The sequence below is a fragment of the Grus americana genome, chromosome 2 (genome assembly GCF_028858705.1).
Source record: "Grus americana isolate bGruAme1 chromosome 2, bGruAme1.mat, whole genome shotgun sequence".
Taxonomy (NCBI): Eukaryota; Metazoa; Chordata; class Aves; order Gruiformes; family Gruidae; genus Grus; species Grus americana.
Window position 1 is genome coordinate 35,565,072 of NC_072853.1, and position 19,048 is coordinate 35,584,119.

Genomic DNA, 19,048 nt, shown 5'->3' on the forward strand with positions numbered 1-19,048 from the left:
CCCGCCCCGCTCCGCCGGGTGCCGGTGGCAGCCGGATCGCGTAGCGGTGACGGGATTCCTCACGTCGGGGCGGCACGGTGATGGGCGGCGCGGCGCTGTCGGGAGCGCTGTGGCTGGGATTGCTGTGGGCCGGGAGCGGGGCCGGGGGGAGCTGCTCGGGGAAGTGTTGCGAAGGCCGGGACGCCGCTTGTGTCGGCGAAGGATGGAGGGAAGGAGGGGGCTACGGGACTTGCTACTGCGACGGAGGATGCCGGCGAGCCGGGGATTGCTGCCACGACCACGACCAGGCGTGCCCGGGTAGGTGCGTCCGCCCTGAGGGGGGGGTGTCGGGCTGGTCCGCAGCCCGGAGCGACCCCTGCGAGAGGGGCGGGGGGGTGGGAGGCAGGCTGAGCGGGGATCCCCCGGGAACCCCCGTCCATTTCTCCAGGTATAGTTAGCTGGTTGTTTGCCGGTGCTTTGCGGGCTCAAGTTTTACCGGGGTTTGGAGATGGGGCGTACGGTAAGGGCCTCAGCTGTGAGGGGGCTCTGCAAGGCCGAATTCCTCCCCGGTTTCACCAGCCTCGGGGCAGGGACCAGGCTGGGGCTGCGTGAGGGTTAGCAGCAGGCACAGGAGTGGGAAGGAGACTTTTCTCACACTAGACATTTGCAAGGGTTCTGGATCAGCTGTAGTATAGTGCCTGGGGTTTGCCAGTCTGAAGTAATTTTCCCTCTAAAATGTGATGTTACTTTTCACTCAACGCTCGTCCCAAATAGACATCAATTACAGTGGGGATGTAGGATTACAGAGACAACAGGGAGATTCATTTAGCACCGCCCGTGCCTCTGAGCTGATTCCTCATGACTTGCCAAACAAATATCAATTAAATAATTGGGGAAATCCCCAGGATGAAGTTTCATCCTGATTTATAGGGGCAGAAATCAGCAAGGATCCACCGTGAAGGCAGGGACTTCAAAATGAGCATAGGGGACCAGGTGAGAGGGTCCCCTGCCAGGCTGCAGGAGAAGGCCTGGCTCCCAGGGCAGTAGTGGCAAGGAGGGGAAAGCGTCCCAGTTCCACCAAACTGGACCCAGCAGCCTCGTAGGGGTTTACACCCCTTCTTTCCGTGGTATTTCTACCCTTCGCAGCCTTCACAATTTGTCCTCCCTCCCTCTGTCTGCGATGCGGGACGCTGCCCTTGCTTTACAGGTGCAGCAGTAGTACTCAGACAGCCTGACGTCTCTGCCCAGCTGGCTGCACGAACACCAGCCTACAGCCAAAAAGTCACGAGCCTCCGCTGCACAGTCCTGCTAATTAGGGTGTAGTTAGCAGGCTCAGCGCCGTGCTGACACAGCCACATAGCTTGGGGACCCAAGTTGGCTTGCGCCTGCCTGGTTTGGGAAGGGGGAGTACAACTGTCAGACGGTGTCAACCCATCTTAGATGATGTAAAGCTGCACAGAAAGACTCAGCAGAGCAGAACTCTGACCACAGGTCTCTAGAGGAAATACGATCAGTTCTCTGACTGCTAAATAATCTTTTCAGAATAACAGAAGGAAAAAAAATGCACCACGAGGTCTGCCAGAAGGTAGCATCTTTAAAATTAGCATTTTTTAATATATTGATCTTTTGTTCAGGAAAATCAGTATAGGGAGAACTGACAAGATGCTTGCTTGTCATATAGTCGCAGAATATTGCCTTTCAGTAAATCAAATTATTTTCAATATTCAACAGGAGAGAGCTAATAAAAGTGTGTAATGTTAGCATTAAAACAGAGCTGTAATCGGATAACAATTTCTGTACTCTTCAAAAAGCAGCTCAAACTAGTACTTGAAAAGTTCTAGTGTAGACACTTTGCTTATCGTGACTTCTGGCACCTGATGATGCCTTATTGTTATCGAGATGGTATTTTTTGTCTCACGCGCAGTGGTGGTTGCCTCGGAAGGCGTGATATGTTTGTGCTGTCTCTGTCCTACACCCTGCATGGACAGTGGGTGCTCCAGATCCAGGCAGGAAGATGGAGTCGCAGTGAAGTCTGCCTCTCTCTCTCCCCCCTGCACCAGAGCTGGAATTTGACAGCCTCCGGTGGCCCAGTTCAGGGAGCTAAACCCCATTTCTGTTTTCTCTATTGCCCGTTTCTGGCTGGTTTGAGTCCCTGTGCTGCCTCGCTGCCTGGTTGTGTGCACACCAATGCTAGTGCAAGCAAAGGGAGCAGGACATTTTGCATGGGCGTAGCATGGGAGGACGGGACTTTGGCAGCCTGGAGAGGTGGTCCTAGAACTCACACATCCCAAAACTACAAAACTGATCGCATGAAGTAATTCTTTTGAAGGTAAATGGCTATATGTACTTTGTATTGCAAGCAGCCAGTAAGTTAAGTTTTGTATAAACAGAAATTTGAATAGTTCCAGTGGGAGTTTGTATCAAATTAGACAAGTATGGCTGGAAATTTTAAAGTTGCTTTTGTTCCTGTTGGATGTTGAGGTCTCACCATGGAGTGTTTCTAAATTCTGTCCATGTGTTTAATGACACCAAGGGTGTTTATTCGCATAATTCACTCTGAAATACCTTTTTAAATGTAGAGATCAAAAATTGAAAACAGAAATGTGAAGAAAGGTGACCAATGGTTCTTGTGCTAGAGCTTATTAGTCAGCCTGTTTGCCACTCATGATTTTAGCACCAGCTGAAATAACTTTTCATCCTTTTGCAAATATTAAACAGGATGAAGTATTTGGGGAAAGTGTAAAGTGCCTCATGTAATCAAGAAAAGCGTTAGGAATAATACAAAAACAATGCTCCAAAATAATAGAAACCACTGAAAGGAGGGGCATCCTAAAGCTGCCAATGCCATGGTTAAATTCTGTCATGCCTAAAAATTGTAGTAACTCTGGTACTTTATAAATAGATGGCTCAGTAGAAGTGCTTGGGCTGCTGAACCTAGGTCCATGGGTTTTTAAATAAATTTCCTTACAGGTCTTTTGAAAGAAATTTCCTTATAGTTCTAACAATGAAGAAAGAGTATTTTTGTACATAGAGAGCATTTTAAATAGAAGCTACTGTACAATGAGAAAGCTTGAAAAAGGAATGACCTCGTCATTTGAATGGAAATGGTTACTCTGAAAAAATCCACAGATTCTTATACATTACAACATATGTTGTGCAGTGATTCAGTGAAGATACTGTAATCGTCTTTTTTCCAGAGATGGGAAAAAAATAAATAGAGTGTGACTCAGAAAAAAAATCTATGATTCACAGTGTTGTAAATTAAAAAAGAAAAAAAAGTCCTGACCACTCAAGCTGTTTCATAGGATAGCAATGTAATTTTTCGTGTCTTTTTGAACTTCCAAGTGTCTCATTAGCTTCCACATTTTGGTAGGTATCCTGTCCTTCAGGTCCCTTTGACTTGCATCCTTCTCGTTGTTTCAGTGAATCATCATCTACCATCATTCTGTTAAGCTGGGCCAACAGTAACATAGACAGAGACCATAAAGATGCAGCTATGGGTCCCTGATACTTCATTTTTGTGTTTCTAGACATGGCACCATTCCTCTTATGTCAGCTCTGGGAGCCATTCTCTGTCACGCTGGGGAATTTGACATCTTTCCAATGAGGCACGAAACTAATGTACTGTCCGTTAACAGTTGCAGGGTACTGACTGCAAGAGCGACGTTATTGTCCCACTGGCTAAATTCCATTCTAGCAACCCAATATTCTTATTATTCTACATGACTAAGGCAATTCATACTTCTTGTTCTAAATCTTGATGACCATAAAATTGCCATCTGTTGCTGCAGATGACCAATATTTAACCGTCAGCTTGGTTTAATTCCAGCAAGATGTGAAGTCATCGCTTCATTTGTTATGCAGCTACTCAGTCCCTTTGGGAGTTTTCTGCGTGGAAAATGTGATGTTAGACCTGATGTTATCTGCATAGCAAGGTGCTAATATGGTATTAAAATTACGTGGAAATTCTTACTTCTGCAGGTCATACATACGACCAATTTGGAAGAGGGCCAACAGATAGGAAACCGGGCTAGATGACACTTACTGTCCCGTTGGTACTCTAGGTAGAATAACGATGTGTGATGAAGCATCGAAGTCTTATGCTTGTACTACTAAATAATAGTGTCCCTGTGGCCAGGTGGCAAAGACTGTGATGCCCATACTACATATAGGACTTGTCCTGGGTATCCCAAGGTGTGGTCTAAGACACTTCTACTATCAAATGCCTGCGGGTTGTGGTACAGCAAGTTAAGAGCAGTGCCTTCAGGGGCGCGGAGACCGCACCATGCACCCCGGGGCATGGTGTGAGAGGTGGCTGAGGGCAGTGCATGGTGGGGCAGTGCCAGGCGTCTGCATACGGCAAAGGGAGCCAGGCCTGCTGCTGGCTTTTCCGTGCTATTTTTCAGTACTGTTCTGCAAATCATGGGAAGGTGTTTATCAGTACATAGAAGAAAATGCCAGCGAATGCTAATGGTTAAGCGGAATAGACCAGCAGTGGCCCAATGCCCAGGGCTGTTCTGTGGTTCTGATTCAGTGGAGTTCCTCAGGGCGTGGGACGTAGCATCCTCGGCCTCTCGTACGCCTGTCGCTGTCGGGCCACTCAGAAAGCGGGCAAGTTTGGTCAGAACAGGTGCACAGCGAGAGGAAAGGAGGGGATCTAACAGTGTGGTAAGGACATCGGCGGGGTCTGGGGTTTTATCTGCCTTATGATATCGGTAGTGCTCCAAGAAATTAGAGATGTAGTGACAAAGCAAACCCAGACATTTCTGTGTCTTATGACGAGAGTCACAAACACCCAAGAGGTTATCACATTTTACTCTTTCTTCCCTATACCTTGTACTGGCAGAATCCCAGAGGGCATACATTTTTTTCCTGAAAGGCTAGTTTGGTCCCATCACTTTCCTGCAACACTGACACAAGCACATAACTAGTGGTTAAGCTGTAAAGCTTCTTGGGGATTTAAATCGTAATCAGGAAATACAGGAAGAAAAAAAAAAAAGATCAAACCCATGTGGTACATCCCATTACAAGCTAATGGAAAGCAGCACGGGAAAGGAAAAAGCTTCATTTAACTAGATAATGACAGGTGTGACCCAAACCAATTCAGAATCAATCCCAACCACTGATTATAACATATATTTTGCACCATTCTAAGTATCATGTTGAAGACCTGCCTTTTATAAAGAAGTGGAAAATCAAAATAAAACGTGATTCGCACTATATGGAAAATAATTTTAAGCCCATTTGCAATGTGCAATAAAAACAAGTCTTTGAAGAATTGGGGAATTTCCATATCAATAAGAAACTAATATTAATATAAGCACCTTTAGGTTTTTATAAGATACTGTGTGCTAGTATTTCAACTACATGACATTAATGATAACTTTAATGAAAAAGCAAGCTGATGATATTAGGGAAAACAGCATGGACCTGTACACAGTGCTGCAGTGTTCTGACTGCTTGTCTCATTTCATGGTTAAGGAAAGCCGCAGAGCTGGCCGTTCCCTGCTCGCCCAGCAGCAGACCGTGCATGCACAGGAAAGCTGGTACTGCTGCTGGTGTCCAGGCAGAGGACATTCCCTCTGGGGACACACACTGACAAGAGGAGAAGAGGCCTAGAGGAATGTGGCTGCCCAACCTGGAGCACCTACTAAGTGGCCTCCAGGAAAAGAGGCTACGGGGAATGGACCACTGATCAAATTAAATGTCCTCATAGGCCAGAGGTCGAGGACTACTCGTGTAGGGACATGACTGCTTATCCTGAGAGGATTCCTCCTCTTGAGGGATGCCCATGTGTGAGCCATTTTTTTACCTGTTCTTTCACTGCTCTGCCTGCTGAGAATCTCTAGACTAAGTTCCTTGTTGGAGGGGTTGTGTTTGTTCTATCGGCAGGGATCAGCACTCCGTAGAGTCTGGAAAAGCTGTAGAATTCATTTTGACTACTAAAAATGAAATTGTTAAGCCACGCTGTTTTAAAAACCTGTGGTTTGGTGTTCCTGGAGATGAGGCTAAGGAAAGTTCAGTTTAATGTAAAATGATTGTGTGTTTTTTTCCTGTTGTGTACTGTGTTAATGGACAAACGAAGTGAAGACTTGTGTGGTATGTAGCTTCTTACTCAGCAATAATGTGTCCATCACTTGTTTCCGTATTCTGGGAATCAGGCTGCAAAACCTTTTTTTCCAGAGTAGATTATTTGTATCCATGTGGAGGATACCTGGCATATTGTCCATGCATTGGCAAGGTTGAGACACAGCTACTGCTTTGCCAGAATATGTGAGAAATGCAAGAGAAGGGAGGAGATGGGAAAAATGCTTATCATGCTTAATGTAAATGAGAGCTACAAGGAACATATCATCATTATTAGATGCACTGCAGAGACTAAAATAAGGAAGGAAATGGCTCATGGGTAACATATGATAGAACTGACCATTTCTGAGTTTCAAGACAATACCGAAACTAACAGATGCTTAGTCAACCATTTACATCTCTCCTGGAAAGGTTACAAAAAGTGGCAAACATGAAATAAGGCCTCATCCTTTACATGATGTGATGATTTGGGGTTTTTTTTTCTAAAGAACCTGCGTGTTCTTTAGTCACAAAGGTGTCACGGGCCATAACTGGTCTAAAGGTTTCAACAGTTGGCAGAGAAATACCACAGAATACAAACTAAAGCATTTATATCCTTGCGAATGAGCCTTAAAATTACTTTTTTTTTTTGTTTGTTTTTACACATTTTATTTAGTACATTTAAATATCTGCATTGTTGTAAAGCTCTATCTGTATCAGTAACTATACACAGAAACACAGCACTATACACATCCCTGCATTGTTCTGAGACTGAACAAAACCAAAATTGTCACCAAAACCTGCCTTTGCAGCAAGGACTGTGGAGCAGGACATCCTGTGTTAAATACAGGGCAACAAAGCTGGGGCAGTGGAACTCATTTCAGTGTTGAGGAAAAGGGGTCAGAAATCAATCTGAGAGGAATCGATAGGGCTGAAAGGCTTCCTGAATTCTGCCACTTTATATTCCAGCCTTTAAACAAAATCTGGTGGTGTAGGTGCCAAGGTGGGTCAGACCACTCACTGGTCTAGATAATCCATGAGCTGGTCTCCTTCAGGGCTAATACCATGCGCTTCAGAAAAGGGTACAGAAAAACCCCACAGCTGTAGTGAAAGGTTTCCATGAGGAGCTGTTTCTTTCTGGACAAGGGATGGAATAGGGAGCCAAGCACTGCAGGCAGGTTTGAATGTCAAATTTGAAGATGCAGACTCCTAGAAGAACATTTAAAACCCTATAAATAAAAGTATGTAAGAAAGAAGAAAACCAGGTACAGTCTCATTACTCAAGCTTTTGAGAACAATTGGGATAAAACAGAAGTCTTGACTACTAGTAATGTTTTAATACTGCTTTGCAGCTCTTCCATGTGTTGTGGGGGAGTGGAGTCATTGGAGTGGCTGTGCAGAACAATGTCAACCTCATCTGCGGATACGTAGGCGGTATGTACAGCAGGAACCTAAAAATGGCGGGGAACCTTGTCCTGCTCTAGAGGAGAAGGCCGGCTGCCTGGAATACCTGACTTACCAGGGAGAGGACTGCGGCCATGAACATGGTATTCTCTCTTCGATTTATCTGTACATTGTGCCCATCAAGGCCTTAATAAGTTTTACTGATATCAATGAACAGAAAAAAAAGCATCCATCAGCAGCTAGCTGGTTAAAAATGCAATTTAAAACCTTACTTTCTACTGTCATCTTGCTCTTTATTCTATTCTTATATTTTTTTCTACCCAGGCTTTCCTTAATTTCTATTAAGGAAACAACTAAGCTGCACACATTCCTTCAGTTTCTCGATTTAAGCCCCTCAGTAACTATCAAATTATCTCTGTGCAAAGTTAGAACACAAATTCAGTACAAAACAGGAAACAGAGCTCCTTGTAAGATTCCAGCACATCTTATTTCCTCACAGACTAGGTGGCATGCATTTCTAGCTACATTTCTTCTGAATAAGGAGAGAGCTTAGCTGTAAGGAATGGGGTTGAGTGTTGCCAACAGTTTATCACTTTTTCAGTAAAGTCAGTCAGCATCACCATCCACAAGCTCCCAATTCATTCACTCACTGTTACAGGAATTGAAATATGACACAACTGTGTTTTGCTGCCTTACTGTAACTGTTTTCTTCCTCAGTCCCTGCTTTCATAACTACCTCTGAATATGGTAAAGAAAGAAAACGACGAGCAGCATCTCCTCCCCGGCCTTCAGACAAAGACGAAGCTGGGTAATCTATTTATCATATGCATGTGGGTCATCTTGTTCAACAGAAAATAGCTGGCTACAGAGAAAAATGTAATTAAATTTGCATTAAACAATAAGCTATAGCTTGAACTGTTCTTCTTTCCTGCAGTTCATTTGCATGTTCTAGATGTTGTTTTTTATTACTTGCTAATTGTCCTGAATTAGACATTGGGGTCATGGCAAATCTGAGGATAGCTGCTTTTGAATGTATCCGTAAGCGTAAGTCTGAAAAATTAGACGTAGGTCTCTGAACAAACAAAATGAGCTGAATGTGATCAGTCTCAAGAGACTTTTTTTTTTTAATTGACACAAGCAGTAAAAATTTTTGTTTGGTTACCGGTAGAGATGAAGTTTAACTTAGGCTGTTACTGGGTCTGTAATGCTCATAACACTTTGTCCTGTGCTACTTTCCCCAGAACAATAAAGCCCATCAGTATTCTTAAAGCCTCTTTTCCATTTTCTTTTAGCAGCATAGAAGAAAAAATATGAGTTAGAGATCTGTTTTTCAACATAATTTAAGAATACAGAACAACCAGAAAGTGAGATTGTACATAAAGCACTGGAGTGGGGCATGGAATGAGAAATAGTTTGTGTAATGCTTTTAAGAATTTGTTCATTAGGGTCAGAAAGAGACTTGTTAGCAATGACGATGTCTAACCTGCACTTCACAAATACCACCTGTATGATATGTAAGTACATTTAGAGTATATACCTAGCTTGTGCTTTATCTAGCATAACTAATTTAGGACTTTTCCTTCTGAGCAGATATTGCGTAGAATTTAAAACAGAGTCACTTACCCCCCACTGTGCTTTGGAGAATCGGCCGTATGCTCGATGGATGCAGTACCTACGAGAAGGACATACTGTGTGCGTTGCTTGCCAGCCTCCAGCTATGAATACTGACACACATCGTTGTTCCGGAGATGGCCATAACGCAGATGGGTAAAGAAAACCAGTTTTCTGTGGTCTCTTCTGTAGCAAAACCCAGCACAGCAGTTAAAACTTCTCAAGGTCTCATTAAAAGCTGCATTTATTATACTTAAAAAATGAAACGGCTTGTATCACTTGTAGAGCTCAGAAGATTTACCTTTCAGTTCTCACAGAAATTGCTTTTAAAACCTAGATAAAATTGGGAAATAATTTCAATATAAGAATTCAGTGCTTTGAATACTTCATTTACTATTGTGAAGGGATGCTGCAACTTCAGTGGTGCAAGAAGTCTTTTTACAGCTACAGGCACTTTTACTTAAAAACAGTATTTCCTGCCATAATCCACATCTGATTTCAGGTTTAACAGTGGTGGATCAGTACTCCTCTCAAACCTATACACCTGCTTTCTAGAACAGTAATTCTGAAAGTAGACATTTCATATTGGGAACTGATTTTTATTTGATCTATACATTTAATAATGTGCAGACTACTTCATACCTGTACAACCAGCTACTTAATCCACTATCCTGTATGCTATACATAGGAATATAGTGCCAGCTCCACAAACCACTTCAAGAGCTAGATGAGCTAAAGTCTTACATTAAGCAAATCTAATCTTCTGACCTGTTATACAATACAACCTAATAACATGAAATACACAGTTTTCAGTGGTTTAATTCCTCATTTATTGTCGCATTTCAGAGGTAAAATCTTACACTGGGAAGCAGTTGGCAACTCTCAGTGCCAAGGAACCTGGAAGAAGATTCGGCAACTGGAGCACTGTTCATGTCCCCTTGTGCATAGCTTTATTTTTACATGAAAGTTTAAAGGACCTTTAAAACAGCAACAACAAAAAGATTAAGAAAAGTAACACCAATGCTAAGAAACTTACATCTTTCTGCTGCATTTTCTGGAGCCTAAACAAACTTTAAAGGAGTCAGAACTTTGGAAGAAGCATTCTGGGAAACTCTCTCTGCCTTAATACAAAACACTAAGACTGATCTTTGTATTAGAACACTAGAATAATATTTCCATGTTTATCTTTTGTAATTAAAGAGCTAATGTTTCTAACCATAGTAGCTGCTTTTCCTAAAGTTCTCGTTCTTTACTGGCCACAGTCCTGTTTACAGGCACTGCTCCTACTCAGTAGTGAGCCAGCCACTCTCACATCTGAGCATAGTTAAATAGTAAGGGTGAATAAAAATAAAAGTTTGAGAGCTAGAACTGGATTTGGGTTTAGATCCTTTGTTCCTTCCCAATATCATCTGGACAGCTGTTTATACTACAAGTGGATAAGTATTCTTCCTTTACATTGCATTTTTCATGCTCAGCCACTTTTCATAAAGACATGACTAGTCAGCATTGTTGAGGAAATAGTTTTGCTCAGAACTTCACATCACTGATACGCAGTGTCAACTTTATGGCAGATGAACCTAAACGACTTTGTGACTAAAGCCTTGGCTAACATTAAAAAAAACCTGCTCAATGTTCAATGATTAACATAGAAACCCATAATATTAGAGCAACTGGCAAGACTGCTATGCAGGTAGCTCAAATGCTTGTTTTGTTACCTATTACTTACCTCATATTATTGTTACCGCATTAAAGAGGCTGCACACTGCACTTCCTCACTTGTCAGATACCTGCTCTGACTCTTTTTTGAATTGTTGGCTTACAGCGGCTCTAGCATTCCTTGCTGAAGGACAAAGCCTGTATTTTATCAAGATCCTGAAATTCACAATGTTTGCTAAAAAGAAATTACACCTTAAAGTTCACAAAATTTACTGTTAAGACATGCAACATCTCTGTGGAACCTAAAGACTACTGCTTGCCACTGTTTCTAGCAGCTGCAAGAAGAAACTGTAGCATCTGGTGGCAAGAATGAAGGTGGCAATCTGCCTGAGGTCCTGTCCACAGTAAGAGTGTGAAACCTTTGTAACTGTACTTTACCATTTTATTTTAATGCAAGCAGGCCTCCAACACAGAAAGCAGAGAGATTATCTTAATACTTCCTGGCCATTTTAGCCTTCAAGACTATCTCTCTTCCTTTGTAGTCAGGAAAAACATCTCGGAGACCAGTTTGGTCAGATGCTCTTCTTTGTAAGGTTCTTGTAAAAGAAAAACCTTATCCAAGGACAAAGGTACAGAAAACATCTGAATTGAAGAGATTTCACTTTTAAAAGAATGCTGTGATAAGTTTAAGTCACCAGTATGACAGTGCAAAGTACGGGTTTTCCTGAGGTTGTCTGCTACAGTCTCTCATGAGCAGGACATTCCTTTTTGAGCTTTCCCTTTCCTGCTAGTCTAGAAGCAACCACTTCTCAAGACAAGGCAGGTAGCACAAGATAAGAGATGTTAAGAGCTAGTATCATACTGTTACTTTTCATATGTTTTCCATCTCTTCTGTGAGATAAAAAGTGCTATTATGCCAATACGCATGACTTCAAAATAATCCTCCATCTAGAACTTAAGCTTAATACTTTAAAAAAAAGCATCACCGTTACTACTTATAAATGTACAATTAAAGGGAGTATCACAGTTGTAACTGCAAAAAAAAGGAAAAAAGTTTGTAAAATTATTAATACCAATATATATGTATTTTTTGGTATAACTTACTGACTGAGATGACAAGTCTGACCAAAATTTCAATGTGAAGCAAATCAGATCAGAATGGGTTATATGGCAACAAGTAAAGTGATAGAAAGCTCTATCTGACTAGACATGCAACCCTTTAAAAATACAGAACACTTAACTCTGTATTAGCCTCTATCAAGCTAAACATGTTGCCAGTCATTTAATACCCCCATGTACATAATTGATCTTTCTTAAATCACTGCAAGCATTTCCACATTTCGGAAATTAGGTCATCTATTGCCTGTAGATGAAAGGCCAGGCTTTACATTTAAGTCATCATTAACCAAGCAAGTGAGCTTACATGAACCTTTATACCTTATTACTTTTCTGTTTCATGTTTTAGGACAGCAATGCTGCTGGACACACTCAGACTAAAGTAAGTTGTTATTCTGAAAAGAGAGACTAGGTCCTTATGTAGGGAAAGGTCAAGAAGAGTTGATTCCTGTAGTCCGAATTAGTCTTGTTTGAGCCTGCATAGTGTTCTCCACCGGTCTTTTAACATGACACTAGTTCGGTTGTTGAAGTCACCATGGACCAAAATTTTAGCCCAGTTACCCACTCCAAACTCCCTTATTCCTGATTTCAGTTCCAAGTCTTCTTTGGAAGTCCATCGCTAGGGAAAGAACAGAGAAAAATACCAGATATATGAACAAAGAAAGGTATTAATATAAGAGCTAAGCTTATAGCAAATATAAAAGCAAGTTTTTATACAGCTATCTAGGTATTACAGAGTACAGATGTCTGAGTCACTAGGGTCATTTTGATTTCTTTTGAGCATCGTAACTTGACACTAAATACAATAAAGGTTACCAAGGCAAGTGTTACAGCACAGTAGCAGACATCACCTGGAAGGAGAACCACATGCTTACATTCACAAGTTACAGGAGGAAAAGAAAAAAGACGCTGGGCAACATTTTGCTTCATTCAAAACATGCTTTCCAAAGTTGTACTTTATTTGCTAATTGAGCCAAGACAACTCGTGATTAATCCTAGTATGCACCACAAGAGAGAAAGCATTTTGTGATACATTAACCTAGGGACTGAGAATCAAGACACTATTTACCAACAACAAAGGAATTTAAGTGTGCTTAGAAAAAACAAATACCAGGATTTACAATGCTGATAGAAGCAAAATGATACATACTGCATTTGGAAGTGAGATCAGCCATATCCTCAAGTAACACTATGCACTTGTTTTTGGCCATTTGTAGAGCCCACTACTTAAGGCTCACTGCCATGACCTACAAGCTTTTTCATCTTTAGGGGATGACATTTCTCTCATAAAAGGAGAGAAAATTACTTGCAGTTATACATCTGTAAGCAATCCCTCCCAATGAAGTTCTCCACTATACCAGTTCTTCCCTATTTGCTTCTTGATACAAATATCTCAATATAAACAATTTTAAGACTGCACAGAAAGTGAAAGAAAACTGAATTTTTAAAAAATAAAATACTTGATTTCTAAAAACTTACCTTTAAAGTGTGAGGGAGAACTGAGTATAAACTTTATTGTAGCTTTATAGAAATACACATGTATATATATTACAAAAGTTTACAGATCATATATATCCTATCACGCCCATTTTTAACCACAGTCATTTTTTAACTCTAGAATAGCAATTGGCAACTTTAATATGAAATTATTTTAAAACAACTTATTCTGCTAGAATCTGATCCTCCACAAATGTCTTCAAATCCCTGTTTGCTTAATACACAACTAATATGATCAGCACACCTCCTGTGCAAACTGAATTGCATATCATTCATATAAACACAAGACAGGATCCCCACTTAAAACAACTGCATAGGAAAGTGGTCCTAAAAAGTATCAATTTGTATTTTAATCTGCAGTTTGATAGCATGTTCTTTCTAAATTTATTCCCCAAAATCTGAAATGTAATGACTTAAATTACAGAAAAAATGTAAACTTAATGAGATTGAGATATACAGAGAATTGTATTGTGTAGCTGTTCCATCTACAATTTATCTGTGTTCACTTCTGCTTCTTGCACTGGAGATGTCCTGCTGCTCCTGATGGTCTCATGGACCATATTAAGTTATGAAAGGAGACAAATGGTCAATGTTCTCTGGTCTTATGCTGGCACCTCTGTGAACACCAGCAGATTCCATATTAAATATCATTAGTTACCAGACTTTTAAAATATCTACATGTGTTTATGTGCATGTCATGAGCAAATGACTGCTGAAAATCCAACCAAGAAGCTCTCTTATTTCTGCATTTAACCATTCCCTGTGCTTTACCGATTTTGGAACTGCTCTGAAATAGCAAAAAAGTCAGTGTTTTTGTTCATAAGGGCACTATGAAATTCACATATGCAACTGATCAAAAGCACTGCAATTACTTACACCCATTCAGTGTGTGAAAGGAAAATAGTTACTGTCTTATAGGCCTTTGCAGGCCTCGGTAGTTAAGAAACATTTGCAGCTAACAGTCCTGGTGGTCAGAAGGATTTAATTGGCAAAGGAGTGAACTATTTGTAAAAAGATGTACTGTCTAGACCCTCCTTGTCTGAGGGATTTAATTCACTGTTGTTATATATTGTATGCTGCTTATCTGACACAGTTTTGGTGAGAAATGGGTTGTAAAGGTTATATGAACTCTGTAGCTGCCCCAGCTGAGCAGAGTTCACACCAGCAGAGGCTGTCACTGCTGCTCCCTGTCCTCTCCTATAGCCACAGCAACAAGCCACTTCTGCTCTGACCTGATCTAAATTATTGTACGTGGGTACCTCGTGTGGATGCTGTTGAGGACAGCACCTTGTCCACAGCAGTCTGTGTGACCAGCTGTGTCAGTGTCCTCTGTGTGTGTCCTGTGTCTGCCTCTGGGATTTGTGCTCAGCTTCACTACCGGGCAAAACTGCAAATGGGAAAGCAGCAGTTGCGTTCACCAGCCTGAGCAGGGACCCCAGGTGCTGGGCTGGGGCTGCTGGAGGCCTCCTTTAAAATCCCTTATCAGTCTTGTAGCCAGCAGGATCTAGTTGACTTGTGAGTATTCCCAACATTAAATTTATATAGTTCTTATGTGATGGGGGACCAATCCTTTGCTAATGTGCCCCTAGTGTTAAGTTTGTAAGCAAACTTCTAGAGCATTATAGTGGCACCTAAACAGGACTAGCGCTAATAAATCCTCAGGTTAATTGGAAGAGCTGCACAGGGGTGGGGGAGAAAAAGATATTTCTAGAACAGTAGAACAATAGAAAGTGTAAATGGCTGAAGGCATAGAATTTGTAGTTTGGGGGATGGAGAGGTTTACCAGAGGATGTACAAGAGCACCTCCTGTAAGTAACAGATCACTTCCGACTATCAAATGGATAAATGGTGTTGGCTATAATGCAGGAGGGAGCCCGAGAATTGGGCTGACCTTTACAATTGAAACTCTCAAAACTGAGTAACTGGGTAGAAAAGGAAAGGCAGTTGCTGAGGAACAGCCTCAACTTACAGAAATTTAAACTTGATAAAGCCAACTAGTAGAACTGAGTAGTACAGAGGAAATCTGTGAATTACAGGGGAACAAATATCACTTAACTCTGCAAATAACATACCCAGTGGAGGTATAAATCTCTTATGGCTACTGCCATTAGACAAACACGTACCATCCTGCTTGTGCACAAGGAGTGGCTAGGCAGGACAATCCAGGGCCAGCCAGTATGATTGTCAGTGGCACAAGAGGTCTGTGTGTTCAAGGATGCTCAGATAAATCCCTCATCCATAGAAATAAAATAATTTTCTTCTTTCCTTCTCCTCTCGAATGACCTGGAACCCTTCTGGGGTTAAAAGATTCAGCCCTTAAGAGCAACAACAATTCAGGCACTGGGGATGGGCCAGGTGATAATTTTGAGTGCCATTATGCATCATTCCCCCCTTCCCTTGAAGGTAAGCTGCTAAAAGTGGCAGCAGCACTCAGAGGTGAAAGATGGGTGGGTGTCTCTGGGTGGGAAGGAGCTTAGATAACATTCAGCCTGATCAAAGTTATGTTCTGGTTATCCTGCAACAAGCAAAAATTTGGCATCTAGACAAAGGGAAAGCTGAGGTACCTGAAGACCAAACTTCAACTGAAAGTTGGACTTATTCCAGCTTATTGCAACTATCAGCGCCTCTTCAAAAAACTATGATCACTGATAAACCTCACTAAGCAGTGAAAGAATTAAGAATGGTAGTTCAGCTGTATTTCTAAATAGTTAGAAACCTAAAACTTCTCTGAAGTAGTCTACCCTTTATCAAAAATACTTCCTTTTTTCCAGTACTTCCTGTTCTACAGATCTTTTGAAACATTAGCAGTGAATGGTGGTTGGTGGGGTTTTTTTACTGTTATTAAAAGGCCAGAGATTCTATTGGAACCATCTAGTTCATCTCATTTCAGAGCATGCCAGAAAACTTGCCTAAATAAAATCTTTATTCAAGCAACAGTTATGCTTGACCTACAGCACCAGATAATTCAAATACTTCTAGCAACAGAGACAATTGCAACCCTTGTTACTTCTTGTAATGATTAATTACATTTGCTCTTAAAAGGGTTGTTTCTTGCTCATTTTGCTTTTAAATTGCTTATATTGTACTTTTTTAAAAATAAACTTCTTCAGTTTAACATATAAATGAGGAGCCTGCCTTACAGATAAACTAGAGACTGACTCATTTTCTTTTCACTGAGGAACAGTATAGAGCAGTAACTTGCCCCCCCCACCCCCCCAAAATGCCTGTGCCTTCTGGGATGGCAGTTACATAGACTCTAGCAGTGCACTGTTACAAGCTACCAAGACTGGGCGAGAGACTGCTGGACATAATGCAGCGCTACACTTGAGCTAACATAATCACAGTGCCTAGTCCAGAGCAATGTGACATTTGGCTAGCTCAGAACGCTGGCAGAGACAGCTTGACTTTGCCAGACAGACACTCCAGACATACCCTCACATATCTAAAGATCTTGTTATTCCTTAGAGTCAGTTATGCTCTAGTAACCCATCTTCCTTTCATTGCATGTTCTGGGACTCTGCTCTGATTTTTTCTCCTCCAAGTTTAAATACGTGGAATTTTTTCTTCCATACAAGTGTGACTAAATTCTGAAACCCCAGATTTTCAGACACATTCCTTGATTTAAGCAAACTGTCAGTCATATTGTAGACAACTCAGAAGACTTGCCATACACATAGAGGATATGAAGCTGAGTACAAACAGTTCCCTAAATTATGTAACTCTTGCATCCCCTAATTTAGAAACAAGAAAATAAAGTACACTTCCTTTCAATAGCACTGCAGATTGTTGCATGCAGCTAACTGAAAACACAGCAATGAAAGGCTGAAAATGGGTACTGAACCATTGCAATGAAATGCCATTTACAAAACAAGAGCAAACAATGCCAACATTGAAAGCGGGACTACATGGAAAAGGACGTTCTAGAAGTCAACAGCTCTGACATTCACTGCATTCTTTCATGCATGTAGACAATTTTATAACCTAGGTTATTAAGCAGAGGAACAGATTTATTGTTTAAAAGGCCAGTATCATTGCTTTCTATACAATATTTATGAGAGGTCTCACTGGCAGGGAGTATGGCATAAATATCACACAGAGTGTAAATGCCTACTTTTCTAAGTGTTTAAAGAAACATAGTTCTGAATCTAATTTCAAGCTTTTAACATTTTTCAATGAGTTCTCTGCTATTATCAGATGTAGTTTTCCATAAATTTAGTCTTTACACTTCAATTAAGGTTGAACTATAGTAACAGAATTAAGCACAACATCAATTTTTTTTTCCTAGTGAGATGTGTGCCCAAGCCCTAGACCTGGATACTGTGCTTGTAGCTGACCCCATAACAGACTACCTCGACACCAAAATAGATGAATATAAAGCTGTCATTAGCTCTGTGTCAGTTGTGGTCCAGTTAGTTTAAATCTTGATGTTGAAAACAAGATTGATGGAAGTGCGCAGTCTCACCAGCAACTGGCTGACAAGGTATCTATCCAAGTATAAGTTGGAATAAATTTATTATGTTTTTGAAGGTGGCAACAAGCAAATCCAGTAAGTGCTGACAATTTTTTATTTTAGGGGACTGGTTTTACTTGCAGCTTTTAAGGAGGCTCTCGATGATTTAATTATTCCTGAGGTTTGTGAGAAAGTGCAAAACTGTTTATATGCAGCAGGGGGCTTAACCTCCAGCAATAGATGAGCTGTCATTAGGACCTCAACCAATTTGAGGACAGCATGTAAAGATTTAACCAGTACTTCAACTTCAGTAAAAATGCTTGAAGAACTAGGAATAAGTACAACTCTCCTCAAGGACAGTCTAAAAGAGACATAAGCAGGTTTGTCTTTCCCTGTTATATGAAAAATGAAATGTCAAAATGAACACCAGAAAAGTGGAACAGCTCACACCAAAATGGACGTATGTTGATAACTTGCACTGTTATCTAAACAGAAAGACTCCATATTGCTTCCTAAGACATATTCTCAAGTGGAATTCAACAGTGGGAATACATTTATTTTAATATTAGTTTCACTCAGAAGTGTTTATCATAACTAAAGAAAGTTAGCCATGTGCAGAAATCAGTTTGTAACAGTTCAAGTCAAATTGCCTTCTATTAAGGCATACACTTCAGTACTTCTCACAAATAGGGAATATAGTAGGATTATTTTAAAGTAATTCAATGAAGTAGGCTTACCCATGGAGAGAATGCAAAAGACTATTTGAAATGTAGCTTTATAAAAAGACCCCATTATTTGGTTTATAAAAACTAGAAGAGTTTCCAAAGTAAAAATGTTTTCGCCTCATATGAGCAAGTTATTGAATTATAAAATTGCTACATCTTTAACCTTCTAGATGTGTGTGTGTGGGGAAGTCTTTGATGTTTGCCCAAAACTCTCATAGGCAAATGACATTCTGAATTCTTTAATGCAAACAGTGCAAAGATTTTTTATTTTTTTCATGTTTTAAAAAGAATCAGACTAAGCTTTAGTAACAGCATATTTCCACAAATTAAAGGCTCATAAGCATTAGCAACAATATTTGAGACTGCACAAAAAAATCCTTTTCTTTTTTTTCCAAGATAGGAATTAGAACTTAAAGTTTTAGGAGCTGTAGCACAGCTTGAGTAATGTGGAGAGTCTTAAATCCAGACATTTCGGAGACAGAGTCAAATGAAATTGGAAAAAAAAATATTCTAAGCAGTGCAGATAAAATTAATCTCCATTTAG

General features: G+C 40.7%; 2 protein-coding genes across 2 annotated transcripts in view; one reads left to right on the top strand and one right to left on the bottom strand.

Moving 5' to 3' along the window:
• On the top strand, nucleotides 1-10,192 carry SBSPON (somatomedin B and thrombospondin type 1 domain containing). Its single transcript, XM_054816871.1, has 5 exons — nucleotides 1-297; nucleotides 7,398-7,592; nucleotides 8,167-8,257; nucleotides 9,040-9,216; nucleotides 9,907-10,192. Exons 1-5 carry the CDS (start codon nucleotides 81-83, stop codon nucleotides 10,022-10,024), a joined length of 798 nt encoding a protein of 265 aa, XP_054672846.1. The 5' UTR covers nucleotides 1-80; the 3' UTR covers nucleotides 10,025-10,192.
• Nucleotides 10,192-19,048, bottom strand: part of TERF1 (telomeric repeat binding factor 1) — a 22,274-nt gene continuing 13,417 nt past the window's right edge. Inside the window, exon 10 of the mRNA XM_054816870.1 lies at nucleotides 10,192-12,451. Coding sequence (XP_054672845.1) covers nucleotides 12,293-12,451 — 159 coding nt within the window. The 3' untranslated portion in view covers nucleotides 10,192-12,292. The remainder of the gene's footprint in view (nucleotides 12,452-19,048) is intronic.